This window comes from Terrapene carolina, unplaced genomic scaffold, assembly GCF_002925995.2.
Source record: "Terrapene carolina triunguis isolate 2854851 unplaced genomic scaffold, T_m_triunguis-2.0 Scaffold58, whole genome shotgun sequence".
NCBI lineage: Eukaryota > Metazoa > Chordata > Testudines > Emydidae > Terrapene > Terrapene triunguis.
In genome coordinates, this window is record NW_020664409.1 from 108,606,966 (window position 1) to 108,627,309 (window position 20,344).

The 20,344-nt window shown below is 47.2% G+C and overlaps 1 protein-coding gene across 1 annotated transcript in view; it reads left to right on the top strand.

Annotated features, from left to right (window-relative positions):
• Positions 1-20,344, top strand: part of ADGRB1 (adhesion G protein-coupled receptor B1) — a 279,184-nt gene that overhangs the window by 58,497 nt on the left and 200,343 nt on the right. The window contains exon 2 of the mRNA XM_024214406.2: positions 11,593-11,751. Coding sequence (XP_024070174.1) covers positions 11,593-11,751 — 159 coding nt within the window. The remainder of the gene's footprint in view (positions 1-11,592; positions 11,752-20,344) is intronic.

The window sequence follows — 20,344 nt, forward strand, 5'->3', positions numbered from 1 at the left end:
TTCAATGATGCTGCCCATCCCTCTGCGTACATTGAGCTGAACCCCCCCAAGGAAAAACACTAGCGATGGGCCAAGGGATGAGCCAGTAACGCCAACCTCTGCCCTCGAGGCAGCTGTGATCAGTAGTTTCTGCAGTATGATGGAATGCAGCTGACAGGTCTAGGAGGGAGAAGACACTGAGGGGAGAGATGCTGACTGACAGCTTGCTTGTTTGCAAATGTTCCTCAGAGGTGCACACATACAGAGTGTTTTTGTGTGGTTTTCAACCGCTTTAGATCCCCTTACAGGCAGAATCCTGATTACTGACATCCCTGTGTGAAGTGGGCTTGACTTCATGTACCAAAATGTCATTAAATATTTGGCTTCATAACTGCAGTGCAGCTGCCCTGAACATTGCTCTGAAGCTAGCGTTCCTGATGCATCTAGACGGCTGCTTCATGGTTTTTCATGGAAACCGGGGGGAAAGTTAATAGTTTTAGTCATCTCAGCAAGCGGGATCTATGTAGCTCTGTCTCTCTGAGCGTAACAGTGAGTAGCGCAGGGGCCTGGGAATCAGGACTCCTGGGTTCGCCTCCCAGCTCCTTTACTGTGTGACACTAGGTCACTTAACCCTTCTGTGCTTTACTAATCCACTCTGTAAAATGGGTGATTAATATCTACGTATGTCAGAGGGATGGTATGAAGCATCAATAATAAAGAGGATGGATGGTCTAGTGGTGAAGTTACTAGCTATGATTTGGGAGACCTGGGTTAAAATAACTGATCTGTCACAGACTTTCTGTGTGACCGTAGGCAAGTCACTTAGCCTCTTCAGGGGTGTCTACATTGCAGCTGGGGACACCTGGGTAGACCGACTTGCTAAAAAGAGCAGGGTGGATGTTGCAGCTTGGCTCTCAGGGGTCAGGCAGCCTTGAAAGCCCCATCCACATTTGTGTTTTTAGCACTGTAGCTTGAGCCCTGCTCGCATGACTCTGTCTGCCTGGGGTGGGAGGCTTGCTTCCAGCTGCTATGTAGACATACACGCTGTGTCTCAATTCCCCATCTGTACAATGGCAATACTAGCATTGCCCTATACAGGGCTATTGTCAGGATAAAGACATTAAAGATTATGAGACGGTCAGATACCACGATGCTGGGAGTCAGATAACTACCTAAGAGCGAACTAACATTTAGGAAGCAAATTGCAATTAACAGGTGCTCTACAAGGACCGAGTATTACGGTATATAATAATATTTGGCACATCTAAGAGTCTGTCTTATCCAATGATCTGACAGTGCTGGAAATAGGAAGATAAGAATTACTGCTCGTGTTTTGTAGCTGGGGAAAGTGAAGCACCAAAGCATAGAGTTGATTGAAAATGAAAATGAATTTTTGGTAACATTTTTGTCCTTTTTTTTGGTCCAAATTTTGATTAAAAATGCTGTTGAAGTTTTAGATTTGGAAAGGTTTTGACCGGCTCAAGTTACGTGGCTATATTTTAATGTATGTCTTTATTTATCTCCATATATGTGTGTGTGTGTGTGTGTGTGTGTGTGTGAACATTTACCCCTCTGCTTTATAGACTCATAGACTTTAAAATCAGAAGGGGCCATTCTGATCTTCTAGTCTGACCTCCTGCACAACGCAGGCCACAGAATCTCACCCACTCACTCCTGTAACAAACCCCTGACCTATGTCTGAGCTATTGAAGCCCTCAACTTGTGGTTTAAAGACTTCAGAGCTACAGAGCTTTGAGATCATTTGAAGAAGCAAGGTATTATATAAACTCACATCTTATGCACTGAAGTCAAGGGTGGAAAGACACATTGGATCATCTAGTCCTTCCCTTGTAACGAACGCTGGATTTTTCTCTACAGATCTGTCCTTTGATGTTTTGTCTGCTCTACTTTGAAATAACTTAAGCAATGAGGCTTCTACCACTTTCTTAAGGAGACTATTCCACAGTCTTCTCTGATCTCACGTTCCAGATTAATGTTCCTTTTCTCATTTCCCCCCATTATTCCTACCGCCTCATAAATAGGCTTGAAGGATTAGATTGGTATTGGTAAATGTCAGTAAATATCAATTTCACTGTATACACACAAACCCACAAAAAATATTTCCATAGATAATCAAAACTGATAGATAGGCAAAGTAAGAAAAGTACTGCTTGAGAACTTATTAGTGTTTGATTTAAGGACATTTACTTTGTATATTTTGCCATGTGATGTTGAAATTTTGTGTTTTAATGGCTCTAAAGCTTTAACTTTTTAAATCTCAATATCTACTGTCATAAAATAATTATTGTCTGAAACCCCCAGCGCCTGACCCCCCCTCCCATAATTTCTCACAACTGACAACTGTGAAAATGTAAATAGAAAATAATTGGAAAAAATGCTTACAACCCACAATGTTGTGCAACCATGAACATTTAAATAGATAAAAATTGAAAAAAAAATCATCGATATTATCCATAGAAATTATTTAAAAAATTCAAATGCTGCCAAACCTACTCAATAGTTATTATATGGAACTATACCTATCTCATAGAACTGGAAGGGACCTTGAAAGGTCGTTAAGTTCAGTCCCCTGCCTTCACAGCAGGACCAAGTACTGTCCCTGACAGATTTTTGCCCCAGATCTCTAAATGGCACCCTCAAGGATTGAGCTCACATCCCTGAGTTTAGTAGGCTAATGCTCAAACCCAGGGCCGGCTCTGGCTTTTTTGCCGCCCCAGGCAGAAAAGCCTCCGGCCGCCCCCCCGCCCCCCGCGGGGGGGGGGGGGGGGGGGGGGGGGAGGGCGGCCGGAGCCCTGGTGGGAGGGCGGCGAGCCCCAGCGGGGGCTCCGCTCTCCCCCCGGTGGCCGGGGGGAGGGCGCCGGGGGGGGGGAGGGCGGCCGCCGCCCTGGGAGGAGGGCGGCGAGTCCCGGCGGGGACTCCGCTCTCCCCCCAGCGGCCGGGGGGAGGACGCCGGGGGGGAGGGCGGCCAGAGCGCCGGGGGGAGGGTGGCAAGCCCGGCCGTGGCCCCGCTCTCCCCGGCGGCCGGAGCACCGCGCCGCCCCCCTCCAGGTGCCGCCCCAAGCACAAGCTTGGTGGGCTGGTGCCTGGAGCCGGCCCTGCTCAAACCACTGAGCTATCCCTCCCCTCCACTCATAAATAATCCCTCTTCTTCCCTGCTGTTTCACTTGCATGGATTCAGGGTCCCATGGAATAAACATGGCTTTATACTTGGTCTGAGTTTCCTTGAAATCAAAGCTCTATGGCCCCCATTCAGCAGACTGTCCCTATTAAGTGGTTTGCAGAGTAGAGATGGGCATAAGCATGGTTTTAAATGTTTCATTGAATTGGACCCTGGTGGCCTTATATAAAGTTGATGGAATCAACATTTGCTCAGCAGCTTTGAAAATCAGGCTATTTATTCAGGTACCTAAATGTGTATTTTGGCACCCAAGTCTGAATACTGGCCTTGTCCTCTTTGTGTCACCATTATCCCCTATGTAAAACGGGGTAATAACGATAATACAGTAACAAGTTGTTAACCACCGAAGAGTTTACGGTTGTCACTTATCAGATGCAGTGGCCAGTTGGAACTACGCAGCGACAGCAGAGATAGCTCTCAGACCTCCTGCTCGGAAATACACCTAACACAGTGGTTCTCAAACTTTTGTACTGGTGACCCCTTTCACGTAGCAAGCCTCTGAGTGCGACCCCCCCCCCCCTTATAAATTAAAAACACTTTTTTATATATTTAACACCATTATAAATGCTGGAGGCAAAGCGGGGTTTAGGGTGGAGGCTGACAGCTCGTGACCCCCCCCATGTAATAACCTCGCGACGCCCTGAGGGGTCCCGACCCCCAGTTTGAGGACCCCTGACCTAACACTCGATCTGAAGGAGAATCTCCATTAGCAATACAGGACTTATGACAACACAGTTGAACAGTGTAGATTCTATCCAGTAGAAGTCAGTCGTGACACACATATACGAGCTAGTTCATTACAACACTCACCTGGCTTGCAGGGGAAGTTTATGTTGTGTAAAACATTCATGTTCATAAAGTGCTTTGAGATCCTCAGAATGAAGATGCAAACTATAATTACTTAGCACCGAGTGGCACCGCTTGGATGGCCGTGAGTTGAAAAGACATGGACTATTTGATGTCAACTCCTCTCCATTCCTGTTAGAAACATGCATTAAAAGCCTGTCTTGGCATGCTCCACTAGGCAGTTCCATAAATACCTCCAGCGGAAGAAATCTATTGAATGTTAATAATAATAAAAAGGCACGCCATTCAGAGGAAATGCTGACACAAAACGATCCCCAAGTGGTTTTCATGACAATGCCCTTGCTAGTCACCCAGTTCAGAGTGCTGACCTTCCAACCAATGTAGGCCAATTAAACGAGGTTATGGTTTTCTCCTTCATTGTCATTGTCTTCTGTGGCTTTGTTCTAAAGGGCATTCAGGAGCCAAAGGGAAGTAATAATAATAATAATCAAACAAACAAACAAAAAGAAATCACCTCACATCCCAAGGTTTTGATCTGCCGTTCGAGTCAGTTCATTATTTCAACCTCTAGGCTTCTATCTAATCGACAGCAGCCATTCATCTGAAAGCAGCCGCAGAGCAATGGGTGGTGGTAGGGAACAAACAAAAAAAAAGGTTTAGTTTTCCTAATTGAGAGCCAACCGGGCATGATTAACGTTAATGCAAGCTACGTGCTGCCTCTGACCTCTGCTTAAATACTCGGGAATCACAAAAGGCTTTGGAAGAGAGGGAGTAATGAGGGCAATTAGTGGGAAATGAGTTGTGAGATAGAGACATTACAGACTGAGGTCCGACGGGGGCCAGGGGAAAGGTTGGCTGGAAGGAGACACCACCGAGGAGATGTCCATATAATTTCATGTGTGTCTGGGATGAACGCCAGAGTTCAGAGCCAGATGTCAACTTTCTCAAGGGTCCTGATGTTCCACACTTTATAGGGAAACAAGGTGGGCGAGGTAATATCTTTTACTGGACCAACTTCTGTTCCTGTTGTTCAGATCCTGAAGAAGGGCTCTGTGTAGCTCGAAAGCTTCTCTCGTTCCCCAACAAAAGTTGGTCCAATCTAAGATATCACCTCGCTCACCTTGTCTCGCTAATACCTTGGGACCGACATGGCTACAGCCACACAGCAACCGATTTTACCGGAAGAGAGGTGATAGGTTAGTGAGACCTTTTCTAGATCCTGTGTCCAGTTCTGGTGTCCACACGTCAGAAAGGGTGTCGACAAATTGGAAAAGGGTTCAGAAAAGAGCTACAAGCGTGATTCAAGGTCTGGGAAACATGCCTGACACTGAGAGACTGAAAAAGCTCAATCCATTTAGTTCATCCAGCAGGGTCTGGAATGATGACTTGCAGCATCATCCGCCCAGGAGCACAGCTAAGCCATAGCAGGGCCGCCTGATTGGCCACCCCACCTGACTGGCGGAGGACAACAGCAAATCTGCTCATAAGCCCAACAGCAGCAACTGATCTCGGGCTGCGTACGCCCCCAGCTGCGATCTCTTCTGTGCCTGCCTTCTTCCCAACCCTCTCTACTTCCAGCTCTACTTCCCTGTGTTTTTCCTGACTTTGGCCCTGACCCCTGGCTTCGATCCTGATTCCGGCTCTGAACCATTAGCTCCAGCGCCCGAATCCTGCTCCAACCGCTAGGCCTGATCACGAATGTCCTGGTGTGTGACAAAGGGAAGGTTAAGTGGGGACTTGATCATGGTCTAGAAGTAGCTACTCGGGAAAGAGATTTCTGACATTAGATGGCTCTTTATTCTAAAAGCAAAACAGCATAACATCCAATGGTTGGAGGCGGAAACAAAACAAATTCAGATTAGAAATAAGATGCACATTGTTAACAGTGAAGGTAATTAACCACTGGAACGACATCCCTAGGAATGTGGTGGAGTCTCCATCACGTGGGCTCTTTAAATCAAGGCTAGATGTCTTTCCAAAAGATCTGCTCTAGCTCAAACAGAAGTTATGGGCTTGATGCTGGGATTACTGAAAGATGTTCTGTGGCCTATGGGATGCAGGAGCTCAGTCTGGATGATCATGATGGTCTCCTCTGGCCTTGAAGTCTATGAATCTAGTAAGGAAGAATGGTGTTGTGGTTCAGGGATTGGCTCAACCACATACTTCCCATGTGACCTTGGGCAAGTCACTTCATCTGTCCGGTGCCTCAGGTTCTGTGTAGAATGGAGACAATAGCACTTTCCTATCTCTGAGGGGTATTGTGATGATAAAAGATATTAATGATTGTGAGGTGCTCTGATACTCTGGTGATGAGGGCCACATGGTACCTAGGTAGATAATGTATAGAGCTTGAAGCACTGCAGTGACTGTATGTGGTCACTGCATCTTTAAAACATGAAACATTTTGGGATGCCCCATTCAGAAGAGACCTATCAACTGGAAGAAGCTGCAGCTGGTGGGAGACTGAATGCCCAAAGGAAGTGGGGCTGGATGTGGCTTGTAAACAAAGACTGTCTCACTGTGCTGACTGGATTGTTTTGGTTTCTTTAATTCCTTGCTGTTGTTGTCTGTATCCAATTAAAATAATTGTCATTAAATTAAAAGGCACGATTGACTGATTAGATTTTGGGAGATGTAACAGCTGCCAGCTGTGAAGTTTATCTCCGGATCTTGATGTGAACTGCCTCAAAGTTCAAGCAGTGACTTGACGTCTTATTTCAGTTCACCGGCATCTTCACACAGGGGGAAACTGCCATGCATGGCGTTGTGAGTTCAGTGTAACTATCCCAAAGACCTCTACAGTTTAATGACAGAGTTCCAGGAGGAAGTAGGCCAGCCTAGTACTAAAAACAATTGAGTGTCATAAGGAGAGCTGAGTGAATTTTTTTCAGCGAATAATTTATTCACTGAAAAATGCAGTTTCAGGTCAACCAAATGGTTTACAAATTCAGCTCGAATTAAGTGAATAGTTTTGGCTGAAAAAAATTGGGAGGAAATTCCAAAAAAGTTGAAATATTTTGATGTTTCATTTAGAAAATGAGTTAAATTTAGCTCTTTTTTTTAAAAAAAAGAAGAACTCACCTCAAATAGGTGGAAAAAATCCCCAAAATGAAACAAAATGTTTTGTTCAACCTGAAACTATTTTCCCTCCCGAATTTTTGTTTCAGCAACTGACCCAAAAAAATGAATGATTTGCCCAGCTCTAGTCATAAGTGATCCACATCACAGCTGGTTTTAAATAGAATGAGGAGGATCCAAATGCTCTTTACAGAGTGGTTAAAGGCCAGCAGTGGGTCGTATTCACAAGAGCATTCAGAACGTTCCTGTCGTCATCCATTTCACGTTTTGTCGTATGTACGTGCTGGGTTGGGGCCATTCTGTCGGAGAAAACCAGAGCCATTTCTGAGCAAAACTGTGCGTGTGATGACGGCCATTTCCCAGTTATGAATGGGGGGGCTGAACGGGGGACCTCCAGAGCTAAAAGCGTGAGCTGCCTATAGAGGCAGACAGGCCACCTAGTGAGATTTGCAAAGGTGCCTAAACAGTTAGTCACCTAACCCCCGTCACAGTCAATACCTTTGAAAATCTGACCCTAAATCGCCTCAAATCAGCCGTAACAGACTCCTTTTCTCTGTGGATTGAGGACAGAGGGCAACGCATGACCCACACTGATCAGTGGGTTACATTTGCACTGGGAGAACTGGTGAAATGAGGTTCAGTGGGCAAAAGGGACCATCTACATGGAGTCCCATTGACTTCAAGCGGATTCTGCATGGCCAAAAGGGTCTGGCCATGTGGCTCACTTTGCAGCACTGGGTGCTAATTTTAGACCTATTGCTATGAGTGGCGAGCGAGACGGTTTACAGCAGTAAGATCATACGGCAAATCAGTTCAGGCATGTGCATATCTTGGTGGAGGTGGTATAAATACTTAGATATTTAAGAACTTCCATCACCTCTGCTGGTTGGAGCCCAGAAGTGCAAAGGAAGCTGGGAAATACAGGACGGGGGTGGGGGGAGTTGGGTGCAATAGAAGTTATTCATTTTTTTCACCCCTGAAAAAGAGACTTGCTTCCTGTTGGAAGGTTGAGAACATGGCAGTTCTTATTTTATCTGAAGCAGCTCAGCCATTTTAGCGGTGCACAAAGGGTTAAGAAACCAAGTGTCTGAAAGATGAGGCTCGTTAGAAGGAATCTCATTCCTACGGCCAGATCCTGGGGAGATTCTATTAATTAATTAGAGTAAGCAGGAGCATTGAAGCCAGCCTCACTTTATGGTTTTTATGGTTTTTAATGCTACCATAATGGATTGCATCGTAAAAGGCAGGCCTGTTTCAACAACCCATCGTTAAGCAGGGGGCCCTTTGATTGGCAGTTGGTTTGGATGACAGAAGTGTATTTTGTTTAACACACTGATATGAAATTACCTTTTGATGCATTCGAGCGATTATGCATTTTGCTTAACAGTGAATCGAAAAGTGTCTCAGACGGATAAATCACTGGCTGCATGGTGCCTGCCTTTGCTGCTCCCCCACCCCTCACTTCAACTCAACAAGGGGAGGGGAAAAAATCCTTCCGGTAGCGTGTGAGAGGACTTTATTAGCCCTTGTCTGGTTAAACGTGTCTGGTTACAGATATCCTATTGATCGGCTTGAGCAAGACATCAGGATACCTGCCTGTCTGTCACTAGCCTTTGACGTGCTTGAAACACAATCCGTCTCCCATCAGGAAACGGAAGAGACAAGCCTTCCCATTAACGCACGCCATTAAGAACGACACTGGCAGGGAAAGTGACTTTCAAGGGAAAGAAAATCTCCTTGAAGGTCAAACTCAAACAATCTGCTATGGGCCAGTAGCAACCTACCCATCCCACTGCTGAGACTATTACAAACCGTCTGACAGACAGGGTCATTATCCTGGGGCTTCATCCTAGTCTATATAGGTTCTTATACCGCACTCATCACAGTAGTAGTTGAGCACCTTCCTGCAGTGCATTAAGCAACGAGGCCCAACATCTGCATTGTGCTTGTTCTCCGCTAGCATTATTTGCCATGATTGCAGCAGTTCAGAGCACAGGTGACCCGGGGGGGTCATATTTATGGAGGCGTAGCAAAACAGTGATTATGTGTTGTTAGAATGCCTGATTTGAAGCCCATTGAACCAAAGTGAAAGATTCCCATAGATTTCAATCAGGCCCAGACTGAAAGAATTCCTGGTAAAAATCTAAACACCGTTTTTTAACACGCGGATGCAGAAAAACTGGAGGGAGGTCGGAGAGAGCATCTAAAAGATATTGCTCTCATTCAGCTGGGGAGAAGCTTGGGGCAGGGATGGTCTGTTTTCTGTTTTGTACAGCTCTAGGCACGCTGCGAGAACATGGGAAACGACGGCCCGAGGGCTGGAAGGCATGACTTATTAGGAAAGAAGAATGAAATATGTGTTGCATGTGTGATAGTTAAAGAGGGACATGATAATCCCCATGCAGGCGTGTGAAGCAGATGGGGGGTTATTTAGCGTAGAAGGAGATTGGGATGAAATTTAAAGAAAAGAAAATGTTTCCTGAATATCAGTAACAGTGAGAGCTGTCAGCCTGCAGAATAGTCTCCCAAAGGAGGTGAATAAACCCCTTCTCTGAAGACTTAACGCTAGTCTGGACAAAGCACAGGAAAATAGGAACTGGGATTCAGAAACCCTGGGTGCAATTCCTAGCTCTGCCACAGACTCACTGTATCATGTTGAGTCTGTCACTTAACCTCCCTGTGCAGCATTTTCCCAGTTGTAAAACAGGGTAATAATAATATTCCCTTTCTCTCCCTCTTTGCCTGCTGTCTTGTCTGTTTAGAATATAAGCTTGTCAGCTCAGGGACTGTCTGACTGTGTCTGTGTACAGCACCGAGCACAACGCAGCCCTGATCTCGGTTGGGAGCTGTAGGCACTATTGCAATGTATAGGGAAGAATCCTGCAGTGGCTTGTGGGACAATGGGCTGGATGAATCAGAGGCCCATTTGCTTCTCTGGTTTCTATAGGCTCGTGAAAGAATTAAAAACAATTTTTCCTCTATTTGATTTTTTTTAAATCTAAATTAAGCAAACAAGCTCATTATCTTTGTTTTTGCCTGAGTGCCGCCCAGTCGCTATGCTTTTTCCCCAGCTGACGCCAACCCGACCTGTGCCAGCTTCAGATAATTAGAGAGAGAGAGAGCAGCAGAATAGACAAACACACGGAAACAGACACCGATTTAATGAAGGTCGACCCCTGTTTTAGCTGTGTGTCCAGGAGAACAATGGGGGATGAGGAAACCACTCGGAGGGGGGCCCACAACTGTTAGTGGCATCCAGGTTTGAAACAGCAAGCACAGATGCCCTGTCTCTGACTTGTTAAATACACCAAACAGGAAGCAAACTGATTACCAGGGGAGGCGGGAGAGTCTCCATCCCTTGAAGTGTCTAAATCGGGCCTGGATGTCTTCCCAAACGGAGACTCCAGCTCGGCTGGGATTGATGCAGAAATTAGTGAGTTAAATTCTCTGGGCTGTGTTATGCAGCAGGTCAGAGCAGACGATCAAAACGGTCCCTTCCGGCTTTTAAAATCGATGACTGTAACACAGACGGCATTGATTCTTGGGCAGCCTAATGGTGAGGCTAATGCTCGAGTGGGTCATGAAGCCTGAACTGACTGTTTGCCCCTAGAAGGAATAACCCCGCAGAGACGAGATTTACATCCCTTGGCTTGGGCAGCATAGCCAGCTGTATTCTGTGGATAAGTGGAGCACTTCTGACTCCAGCACTAAGCATGCTTCTAAGGGAGAGTCAAACAGCTCCCTCGATCACCTCCAAATGGGTCACGCTCAGGTATAAACCGCTCCTTATTTATCGGCGTTCCACTAGATTGTAAAACCCTGCCGGGGGCCAGCCACTGCCCCAAGCCCCTTTCTCTCCAAAGTGATCGTGGGTACAGAGGTGTTTGCATGTCACGTTGCAGTAACTGGGAGGGAGCATTTCTGACGGGTTTCAGAGGGAACGGCACCTCGAATACAACAGAATCGGTGAACGAGGGTGGTGGGCAAATGTGCGTGTGTGTGTGTGTGAGAGAGAGAGCACACCGCTGCCTCCTGCTGGAGGAAGTCAGGGCTCTGTGTGTGTGTGAAAAGAGAGATGAAGCCCTTGACACAGGGTCCAAGTGTGTCAACCCCCCTGGGCAGATTTTGGATAATCCGCCCCAGGTGGTGCAATGGCAAGAATTGCTCCTGAGGAGTCTCGGCATGGGGCAAGGTTAGCAGCGATGCTTTCGCAGTGTCCGGAAAGGGGAGACGCACTCCACCAGGCGGGGGGAGCTCTCAGCATGATCCAAATCAAGGAGGTGGGGGAGCTCTGCCCCAGCCTTTGGCAATGGAATTGCAGCCCTCCACCCCACCCCTGTACTATAGCCCCTGCCGGCGCCCTACTCCGGTTCTAATCCTGCTTTATTGGAAGGCTCAGCAATGGATGCTACTCGGTGGTCTTCAGGGTCTGCTGTAGGATTTCCTACTTCTCCCCCCTCGCCTGCTGCTTCTTCTCCACCCCCCCGAGAATGCTGAAGCTGATGGTGCTTTTTCTGGGTTTTGCTCAGGTGGCTGGAACCCTTGGTCTGCTTGGGGAGACTGTACTCGAGACTGTGGGGGTGGTCTCCAGACGCGCACGCGAACCTGCCGGCCCATTCCCGACGAAGGCCTTACCTGCGAAGGAGTGCTGGAGGAAGGAAGACGGTGCAATAGAAAAGCATGCAATAGTAAGTGAGGCATGTTCCAATGCACGGGGGCGAGCCATCCGGTCTCCTGTCTGTCGCCGTCAGTAATGAAGGTGTTTCAGACACAGTAATGAAAATGTTCAAAGGCTGCCTCTGAGTAACAGTGCATGCCAACGTGCCAAGGAAATGTGATGCTGGGGCGGGCAAAATGCACATGTTCAGAGCCCTGCCATTGCCTACACAGCCACCTTGCACATATCTTGTCTTTCTGTGACTCAGTTTCCCCATCTGTAAAAGTTCCCCCTCCTTTGTAAAGCGCATTGAGATTTACAAATAAGAAATGCCCAGCAATAATGATAAACAGAGCAAGACCTGGTTACTAGACTAGTGGATAGACAGGGCAGGAGTTTCAGAAAGGCAGATCTCTGTAGGGACTAGAATCCTCTCTGTACGCACTGTCCCTTAGGGTCTGTCTACATGCACACAAAGCCTGGGCTTTGACTCAGGTTTGAGCCGAAGCCCCCTTTCCAGCCACATACAAATCAATTGGACTCAAGTCAGCAAGCACGCAGGACTGGGGTCCTAGGGTCCTGTTGGGGGACGGGTCAGAGCCCGAGTTCTGCTGTGACTGAGGTCTAAACCCTGTCATTTTGCAGTGTGGACATAGCCAAGCTGCAGAGCTGAGCCAGAAGGTATGCGTTGTGCAGGATGGACATGCAATGCAATGTGGATGCTCAAGCATGGAGCCCAGGACCCACAGACCCATATTTACAGTGCAGTGTAGGCATATTAGTGTTGCCACTTTCTCTAGAGCAGGGGTGGGCAAACTACGGCCTGGGGGCTGCATCCGGCCCTCCAGACGTTTTAATCTGCCCTCTAGCTCCCGCCGGGGAGCAGGGTCCGGGGCTTTCCCGCTCCACGCGGCTCCCAGAAGCAGCGGCATGTCCCCGCTCCGGCTCCTACGCATAGGGGAAGCCAGGGGGCCCTGCACACTGCCCCTGCTCCAAGTGTTGCCCCCGCAGCTCCCATTGTCCGGGAACCACAGCCAATGGGAGCTGCAGGGGCGGCGTCTGCGGACGGGGCAGCGTGCAGACCCTCCTGGCTGTGCCTCCGCGTAGGAGCTGGAGGGGGGACATGCCGCTGCTTCTGGGAGCTGCTTGAGGTAAACACCCCCCAGAGCCTGCACCCCGACCCCCTCCCGTGCCCCAAACCCCTGCTCCATCCCTGATCCCCCTCCCGTCCTCCGAACCCCTTGGTCCCAGCCCAGAGCTCCCTCCTGCACCCCGAACCCCTCATCCCCAGCCCCACCTCAGAGCCCGCTCCTCCAGCTGGAGCCCTCACCCCCCCAACCCCCTGTCCCAGCCTGAAGCCCCCTCCTGAACCTAGAACTCCTCATTTCTGGCCCCACCCCAGAGCCTGCACCCCCAGCTGGAGCCCTCACCCCTAATTTGTGAGCATTCATGGCCCATCATACAATTTCCATACCCAGATGTGGCCATCGGGCCAAAACGTTTGCCCACCCCTGCTCTAGAGGATCAAGGACAATCTGCCAGTGCCAGCCAGCAGAGGGATGTTGATGATTCAAGCCTGTGTCTTCAGGCACCTTCATATCAAATGCTTCTTTTGCATTAGCCAAGTAGAGGGAAAAAAAGAAAAAAGAAATCCGAGCCTGGCTAATGTGAGCGGGCTCTGATTATAATTATTCCCTTCTTTTTTGTTTCAAATTTGCAGAGAAGTATGTTTGATTAGGTCCTCTGATGAGGCAGATAACCGGGGAAAGTTCAACTGTCTTCAAAGGCAGGGAAGTGGACTAGCTGACAAAGGCGAAGTTAAAATAGAGGGATGTGAATGGATTTCTCTAATAAGGGCTAAAATGATTTCATGCATTTTTTACCACTTCCATAAAGTTAAATCCTGTTGCAATTAGCCGTTTTTTTTTAAAGAAACTTTCCAGTATATTAAACTTCATCTTCCTTGGTTCCTTCAGCAGATTTGTCGTTCAGGCTCTGTCTGAACGAGAGAAGTTTTGTTCACGTTTCCCACAATTGCTAGTAACGTTGGAAGCACTAGTGTGCATGGGCGGCTGGCATTTAAAGTTTAATATTGTCCTTTTGGTTGCGTTATCTGTAGGAATTTAACCTGGGACCTCTGGATCTAAACGTACAAGGCTGCTTGAGCTAAAGGACTATTTTAGCTCAAGGCCAGTCGCAGACTCTCTTGAACATCTGAAGGTATGTCTCTTCTGTAGTCAGAAGTTGGACTGCAGCATGTAGAGACATATCTGAGTGAGCTTCAATAACTCCAATAACAATCGTAGTGCTGTCCTGGCAGCACGGGTTAACTGTTCAGGTATAGACTTAGGACTGCTGTCCATGGTGCCATGGTTTCATTGCTAGCTAGATTAAAGCTAGTTCAGGTATGTCTACACACATTGCACTCACACCTCTGACTTCAGTGTAGACATGTGCTGTATGTAATCTAGCCAGGGTGGATTTGATTTAAATCAAATTGATTTAAATCACTAGTCAGGAAGACTCGATTTAATCATGGATTTCTACATAAAAGTGCATTCTGGAATATGCGGCTCAAACAGTGTCACTTTTGTTTCTACTGCCTGTCCCTCCCTTCTCACATTTATCTCCAGACCTCTTCTCCTTGTCCAGATCTATTCCGCCCCCACCAATCTTCTATTCATTGAACTTTTTGAAACTTTGCACTTTTAAAGAGAGGTAAGGGATTGACTCTGTGTACACATTTGCAGAGGGACAATAGGGTTGAGGTCTGTTATTTCTCACCTCTCTCTATATATTTATTTATTTAAAAACATTTTTGCTGTTAACATGCATGTTATCTCTGGAGACACAAATCCACAGTTTGAGAACTGCAAAACTAAGCATCTCTGATGGTATCTTCTAGACTGAGCACTGAGTCCCACTAGGTAGATAGAAAGATTAACCAAATAATCTATACAGAAGCCCCTGGAACCCCATAAGATTGGTCCCTAATCCATGAACTATTAGAACTCATTTACAAAACGTTTCTTAAACATTACATGAATATATTGTCTCATACTATAGAATTAGAATTTATAATCCCTATTCCATGATGAGATAGATATCTTTGATCTATAATGTATCTTAATTAAAACTATCTTTAGATAGGTTTTTTCTTCAAAAAGCATTTTATCAAAAAATCCGTTTTAAATAAAAATAATCCGATTTTTTTTATTTTATTTTTTTAAAAATCATTGATTTTTATCCACCCTGAATCTAGCCCCTCCACCAGGGGTTCTCAACGTTTTTCTTTCGGAGGCCCCCCCAACGTGCTATAAAAACTCAACGGCCCACCTGTGCCACAATAACTGGTTTTCTACATATAAAAGCCAGGGCCGGCGTTAGGGGGTAGAAAGCAGGGCAATTACCTGGGGCCCCACGCCACTCGGGCTCCCATGAAGCTACATTGCTCAGGGCCATGGGATTTAGCCCCATGCGATGGGTCTTCTGCTTTCTACCCTGTTGGCCCTGCTTGGTAGCCTGCTTGATAGCCCTCCTGAAACCTGCTCGGACCCCTGAATGAGAACCACTGCCCTAAAATACAGGCAAAAAGCCACATGGGATAGATTTATGCTTCAATAACAGCATGTCGCTAGGCCTTCGGGGCTATCAAGTTGCAGTGTAGATATTTGAGCTGGGGCTGGAGCCCCTCTCTCTGGGACCCTCTGATCTCAGAGCGTGGGCTTCAGCCTGTGCCAGCAAATCTGTACACGGCAATTTTATAACCCCACAGCCCAAGCCCGGGGAGCCCGAGTCAGCTGATCCCGGTCAGCTGCGGGTCTTTTACCCGCTGTGGGTACGTCTACACAGCAGTTGGGAGGTGTGATTCCCAGCTTGGTCAGATGTACATATGCTCGAGTCGCTGGCACCTAAAAATAGCCGTGTGGCCATGGCAACTCAGGCTAGCCATGCCTAACCCCTGGGTATGTACTTGGAATTGGAAAAAGTTCAGAAAAGGGCAACAAAAATGATGAAGGGTCTGGAAAGGCTGCCGTATGAGGAGAGATTAATAAGACTGGGACTTTTCAGCTTGGAAAAGAGACAGCTAAGGGGAGATATGATTGAGGTCTATAAAATCATGACTGGTATAGAGAAAGTAGATAAGGAAGTGCTGTTTACTACTTCTCATAACACAAGAACTAGGGGTCACCAAATGAAATGAATAGGCAGCAGGTTTAAAACAAACAAAAGGAAGTATTTCTTCACACAACGCACAGTCAACCAGTGGAACTCTTTGCCAGAGGATGTTGTGAAGGCCAACACCATAACAGGGTTCAAAAAAGAACTAGATAAATTATGGAGGATAGGTCCATCAATGGATATTAACTAGGATGGGCAGGGAAGGTGTCCCTAGCCTCTGTTTGCCAGAAGCTGGGAATCAGAGACAAGGGATGGATCACTTGATGATTCCCTGTTCTGTTCATTCCCTCTGGGGCACCTGGCACTGGCCACTGTCGGCAGACAGGATATTGGGCTACGTGGACCTTTGGTCTGACCCAGTAGAGCCATTCTTATGTTCTTATGTACTCGGGCGGCTAGCCCAAGCTGCTGCTGGGGGGAGGGATAGCTCAGTGGTTTGAGCATTGGCCTGCTAAACCCAGGGTGTGAGTTCAATCCTTGAGGGGGTCACTTGGGGATCTGGGGCAAAATCAGTACTTGGTCCTGCTAGTGAAGGCAGGGGGCTGGACTCGATGACCTTTCAAGGTCGCTTTCAGTTCTAGGAGATGGGATATCTCCATTAATTAATGCTGTGACCACACTGCTATTTATAGGCACTAGCCTGAGCAGAGCTAGGCGCATGTACATGTACCCAAGCTGCAAATGACGCCTCCCGGCTGCCATATAGACATATCCTGTGCTAGCTGGAGTCACGTAAGCAGCATGTTGAATTAAAGTCGCTTTGAGTGCAGTTAAAGAACAAGGTGGCTAAAATGCTGGCAGCCCATTGACACCAGGGCTTGTGCCGCTGCTCATATTGGTGGAGCTTATCCCGTGTTAGCAGCTGTGGTTAGTGCTCATTTCCCTAGTGCGGACAGGGCCATAGATAGGAGCACTCTGAGTGGGAGAATAAAGAGGAAGGATGATCTTTTGACCAATTCACGGGCCTAGGCATTTGGAAGTCTGGTCCATTTCTAGCTTCACCACTCACTGTTTGCCAGAAGCTGGGAATGATTACCTGTTCTCTTCATTCCCTCTGGGGCACCTGGTATTGGCCACTGTTGGAAGACAGGATACTGGGCTAGATGGACCTTTGGTCTGACTGAGGGTGACCAGATGTCCCGGTTTTATGGGGACAGTCCCGATTTTGGGGTCTTTTTCTTATATAAGCTCCTATTACCCCCCTGTCCCTGATTTTTCACACTAGTCTGACCTAGTAGGGCCGTTCTTATGTTCTTCGTGCATGGCTGTGGGCAACTCACCTTACCCTCCCTATGAACCGTTAAAATGGGAATCAGAACAAAAACCTCCCCCAGCTGGCTTTTGTGAGGCTCCACTCAGGAGCTGTAAGGCATTTTGGGCTCTTTGGATATACAGTGCTACAGAGTTGCTGCAAAGTCTTGTGATTAAAAGGAGACCCCTTAGCCCCACTCTTTCAGCCCTGCATCCCGCTTCAACAGAGGATCTGCTTCCACTGCCGGTAAACTGGGCTCTGAATTCCTCTGCTGGTGAATCTGCCTTGTCTTCCCTGGCTGTCCATTTCCAGTGTATTTTAATGTATTTCTTCAGATCTGTTTACAAAACCGAATCATGACCTCCAAAGTGACTTTAACAAATTCTATGAATGCCCTCCCCCTTGTGTTTCCTCCTTTTTTTGGCACATGAAGCAGGCCTGAAAGGATGTTTTTAAATTCTGTTTGTGTTTATTTAGGAAATACCAGGAATTGTCAATTCTGATCTTTCTTGGTTTTGTTGGGGTCCTTTGTAGAGGTCATAAATTCATAAAGGCTAGAAGGGACCATTGGAATCATCTAGTCTGGGCTCCTGTATAATACAGGCCAGAGAACTTCCCCAAAACAATTCCTGTTTGAACTAGAACATATCGTTTTTTAAAAAGTAATCCAATCATACAAATGTAGGACTGGAAGGGACCTCAGTGGGTCATCTAATCCAGCCCCCTGGACTGAGGTAGGACTAACTATTATCTAGACCATTCCTGACAGGTGTTTGTCTAACCTGTTCCTAAAAACTTTCTATCTGATTTTAAAAATTGCCAGCGATGGAGAATCCATCCCAACCTTGGTAAATTGTTCTAATTGTTCATTACCCTCTCTGTTAAAAATGTACACCGTATTTGCAGGCTGAATTGGTCCAGCTTCCCTATGGTCACAGAGACGTATATTGCAAGCTCCCAAACTTCTTGCCAGCACGACCCCATTTTAGTGATTTATTTCCTTTCCTGACCCCAGACAGCATGCCGGGTGCCATTTTATTCTTCAAAATACCATTCTCCGCAAAGCATCACCTCGTACGTATAGTGCATAGGAGGTCACGCTGTGCGGGGGGTGCCATTTTGTAGAGCAAAATGGTGTCCTCCATGCATCGTGGTCTCGCACGTACCACGCATGTAAGGTCATGCTGTGCAGAGCAAAATGGCCTCTTCTGCCCACTACGGATTGTCGTGACCCCATCTGCTGATGATGCGACCCTGTTTGATGTCGCGACCCACACTTTGGGAACAGTTGCCTTACCAGAAGGAATGCTGACTTCCAAAGATGTCCTTTTCCACAAGTTTTCATTAGGCATTAAAGTTAAATAGAAGTTAATTTTTAAAAAAGAATTCTAAAGAATCTGACTGCAAATTCCATTCCCTTTGAGTTGAAACTAGTGAACAGATGCAATCACCAGCAGGTGACCCACCAGATAACGACAGCCTGTAGACCGTATAATATAGGTATTTCCATTGGCTTGACCCATTGTCCCTGCCCTCCCATGCGTATCTCAAACAGGAAAGTTTATCACCTGCTGTTCCTCCACAATTTCCTGAAGCACCCATGGCTAAGTGATGCGCTCGGATGCAAGTGCAGGGTGTCCCTCAGCCTTAGTGCAAGCCATGAGCAACGCTTGGTGCCCGGAGATGGCGAGGGATGACTGGACTTGAGGCTGAGCACAGGCTGAAAACAAACTTTCATCTGCTAGCAGCAGCCCTGGTTAGCCAGGATGTTTTTAGCCATTCAGCTCAAAACAGTTAATCTGAAGGACAATGTTCAGTGTTTGTTATTGTTCCTTGCTAGAGGCAAAGAACCCAGTGATCTCCTCCCTCCCAACTCAGGCAGAGAGATTTCTGCCATCTGTTGGACTTGGCCCAGAGCTGCTATTTCATAGGGAAAGTGCAGCAAGATAGAAAAGGCTTTGGGGACCGGCAAGCTTGCCCTGCCCCCTTTGGATCGAAGGGGCAGCAGCCTTTGTTCTAATGGCCCAGCCCTGCCATGCGGTGCTAGAAGCGCTGATCGCTAACAAATTGGCGTGCTGAGTGGAGCTGCTGTTCACGCGAGGAGGCTGACTCCGGGCGCTGACAGAACTACGACAGCAGAGTGGGAAAATACAGACAGGGTATCTCACATCCTGATGCTAGTGCCCTGGACTCCCAGAATGACCAAAGATGTCAGCAGCCCCCATTTAATCCTGGGGAATGAAACTAGAAAGGGAGCCAGCTGAAATGAAGCCATCCAGTCTGGCAGAGGCAGTGTGAAACCATCACTGACGTTTATGAATATGCCGAACAGGCACATACATCTCTGCTCCTAATCTAAAGACAACCAGGCCAAATTCTGGCCTGGGTTACACCGGTGTAAACCCAGAGCAACTCCACTGATTTCAATGGAATCGCTCTGGATTTACATGGGGGTAACAGAGAGTGGGATCTGGCCCCGAAGGTATAACATTTAGCTATGCATATGTTCAATCTGCCATTCAAAGGAGTGCGGCTCATACTCAATTTCTACCACCGCCCCCAAATGCCATTAAAAATAGCCCATTTGCTGGAACCACAAAGAGAGATGAAATGTCCTCTGTGTGTGAACGTATCTGTTCCCTGCAGGCAAGCCTGGGATTCATCAAGCTAGAACAGCATCTTGTCCTGTACGGAGGAGCCGGCTGCTGTTGCCAGCAATACTTTAATTATATTTCTCCTTCAGAGAGCACTTCAAAAGTTTAGTAACTGGGACCCACTGATCACACCGGGCAACATTTTCACTGGTGTTGGGTGCCCAAATTGAGCCAACTGGGGCCAGTTCCTCAGCTGGCGTAAGCAGTCAGAGCTTGTAAGAGCTGCAGAAGGGGCCCCTTTCTTAATGTTCTCCCATTACTCCTAGCTCTGCCTCCTTGTAGATAATGCCGCTCTTTCCTTTGTGTTTACACCACTCCGGTGTTTGTAGCCTCTTGTGGTGGCAATCCCTCTTTTAGTTGTTTCTTAACCAGCAGAGAGAGCTCTTTTAATCTTTCCTCATAAATCCATCACTCCAGCCCCTTGAATATTTGTGTTGCTCTTTTCGGAATCCCTCTATTTTTTTCTGGTCATGAGATGCAGAGAAATGAATGTGGACCTCCCGCTGTGGAATGCAGACCTCCAGCTGTGGAATGCA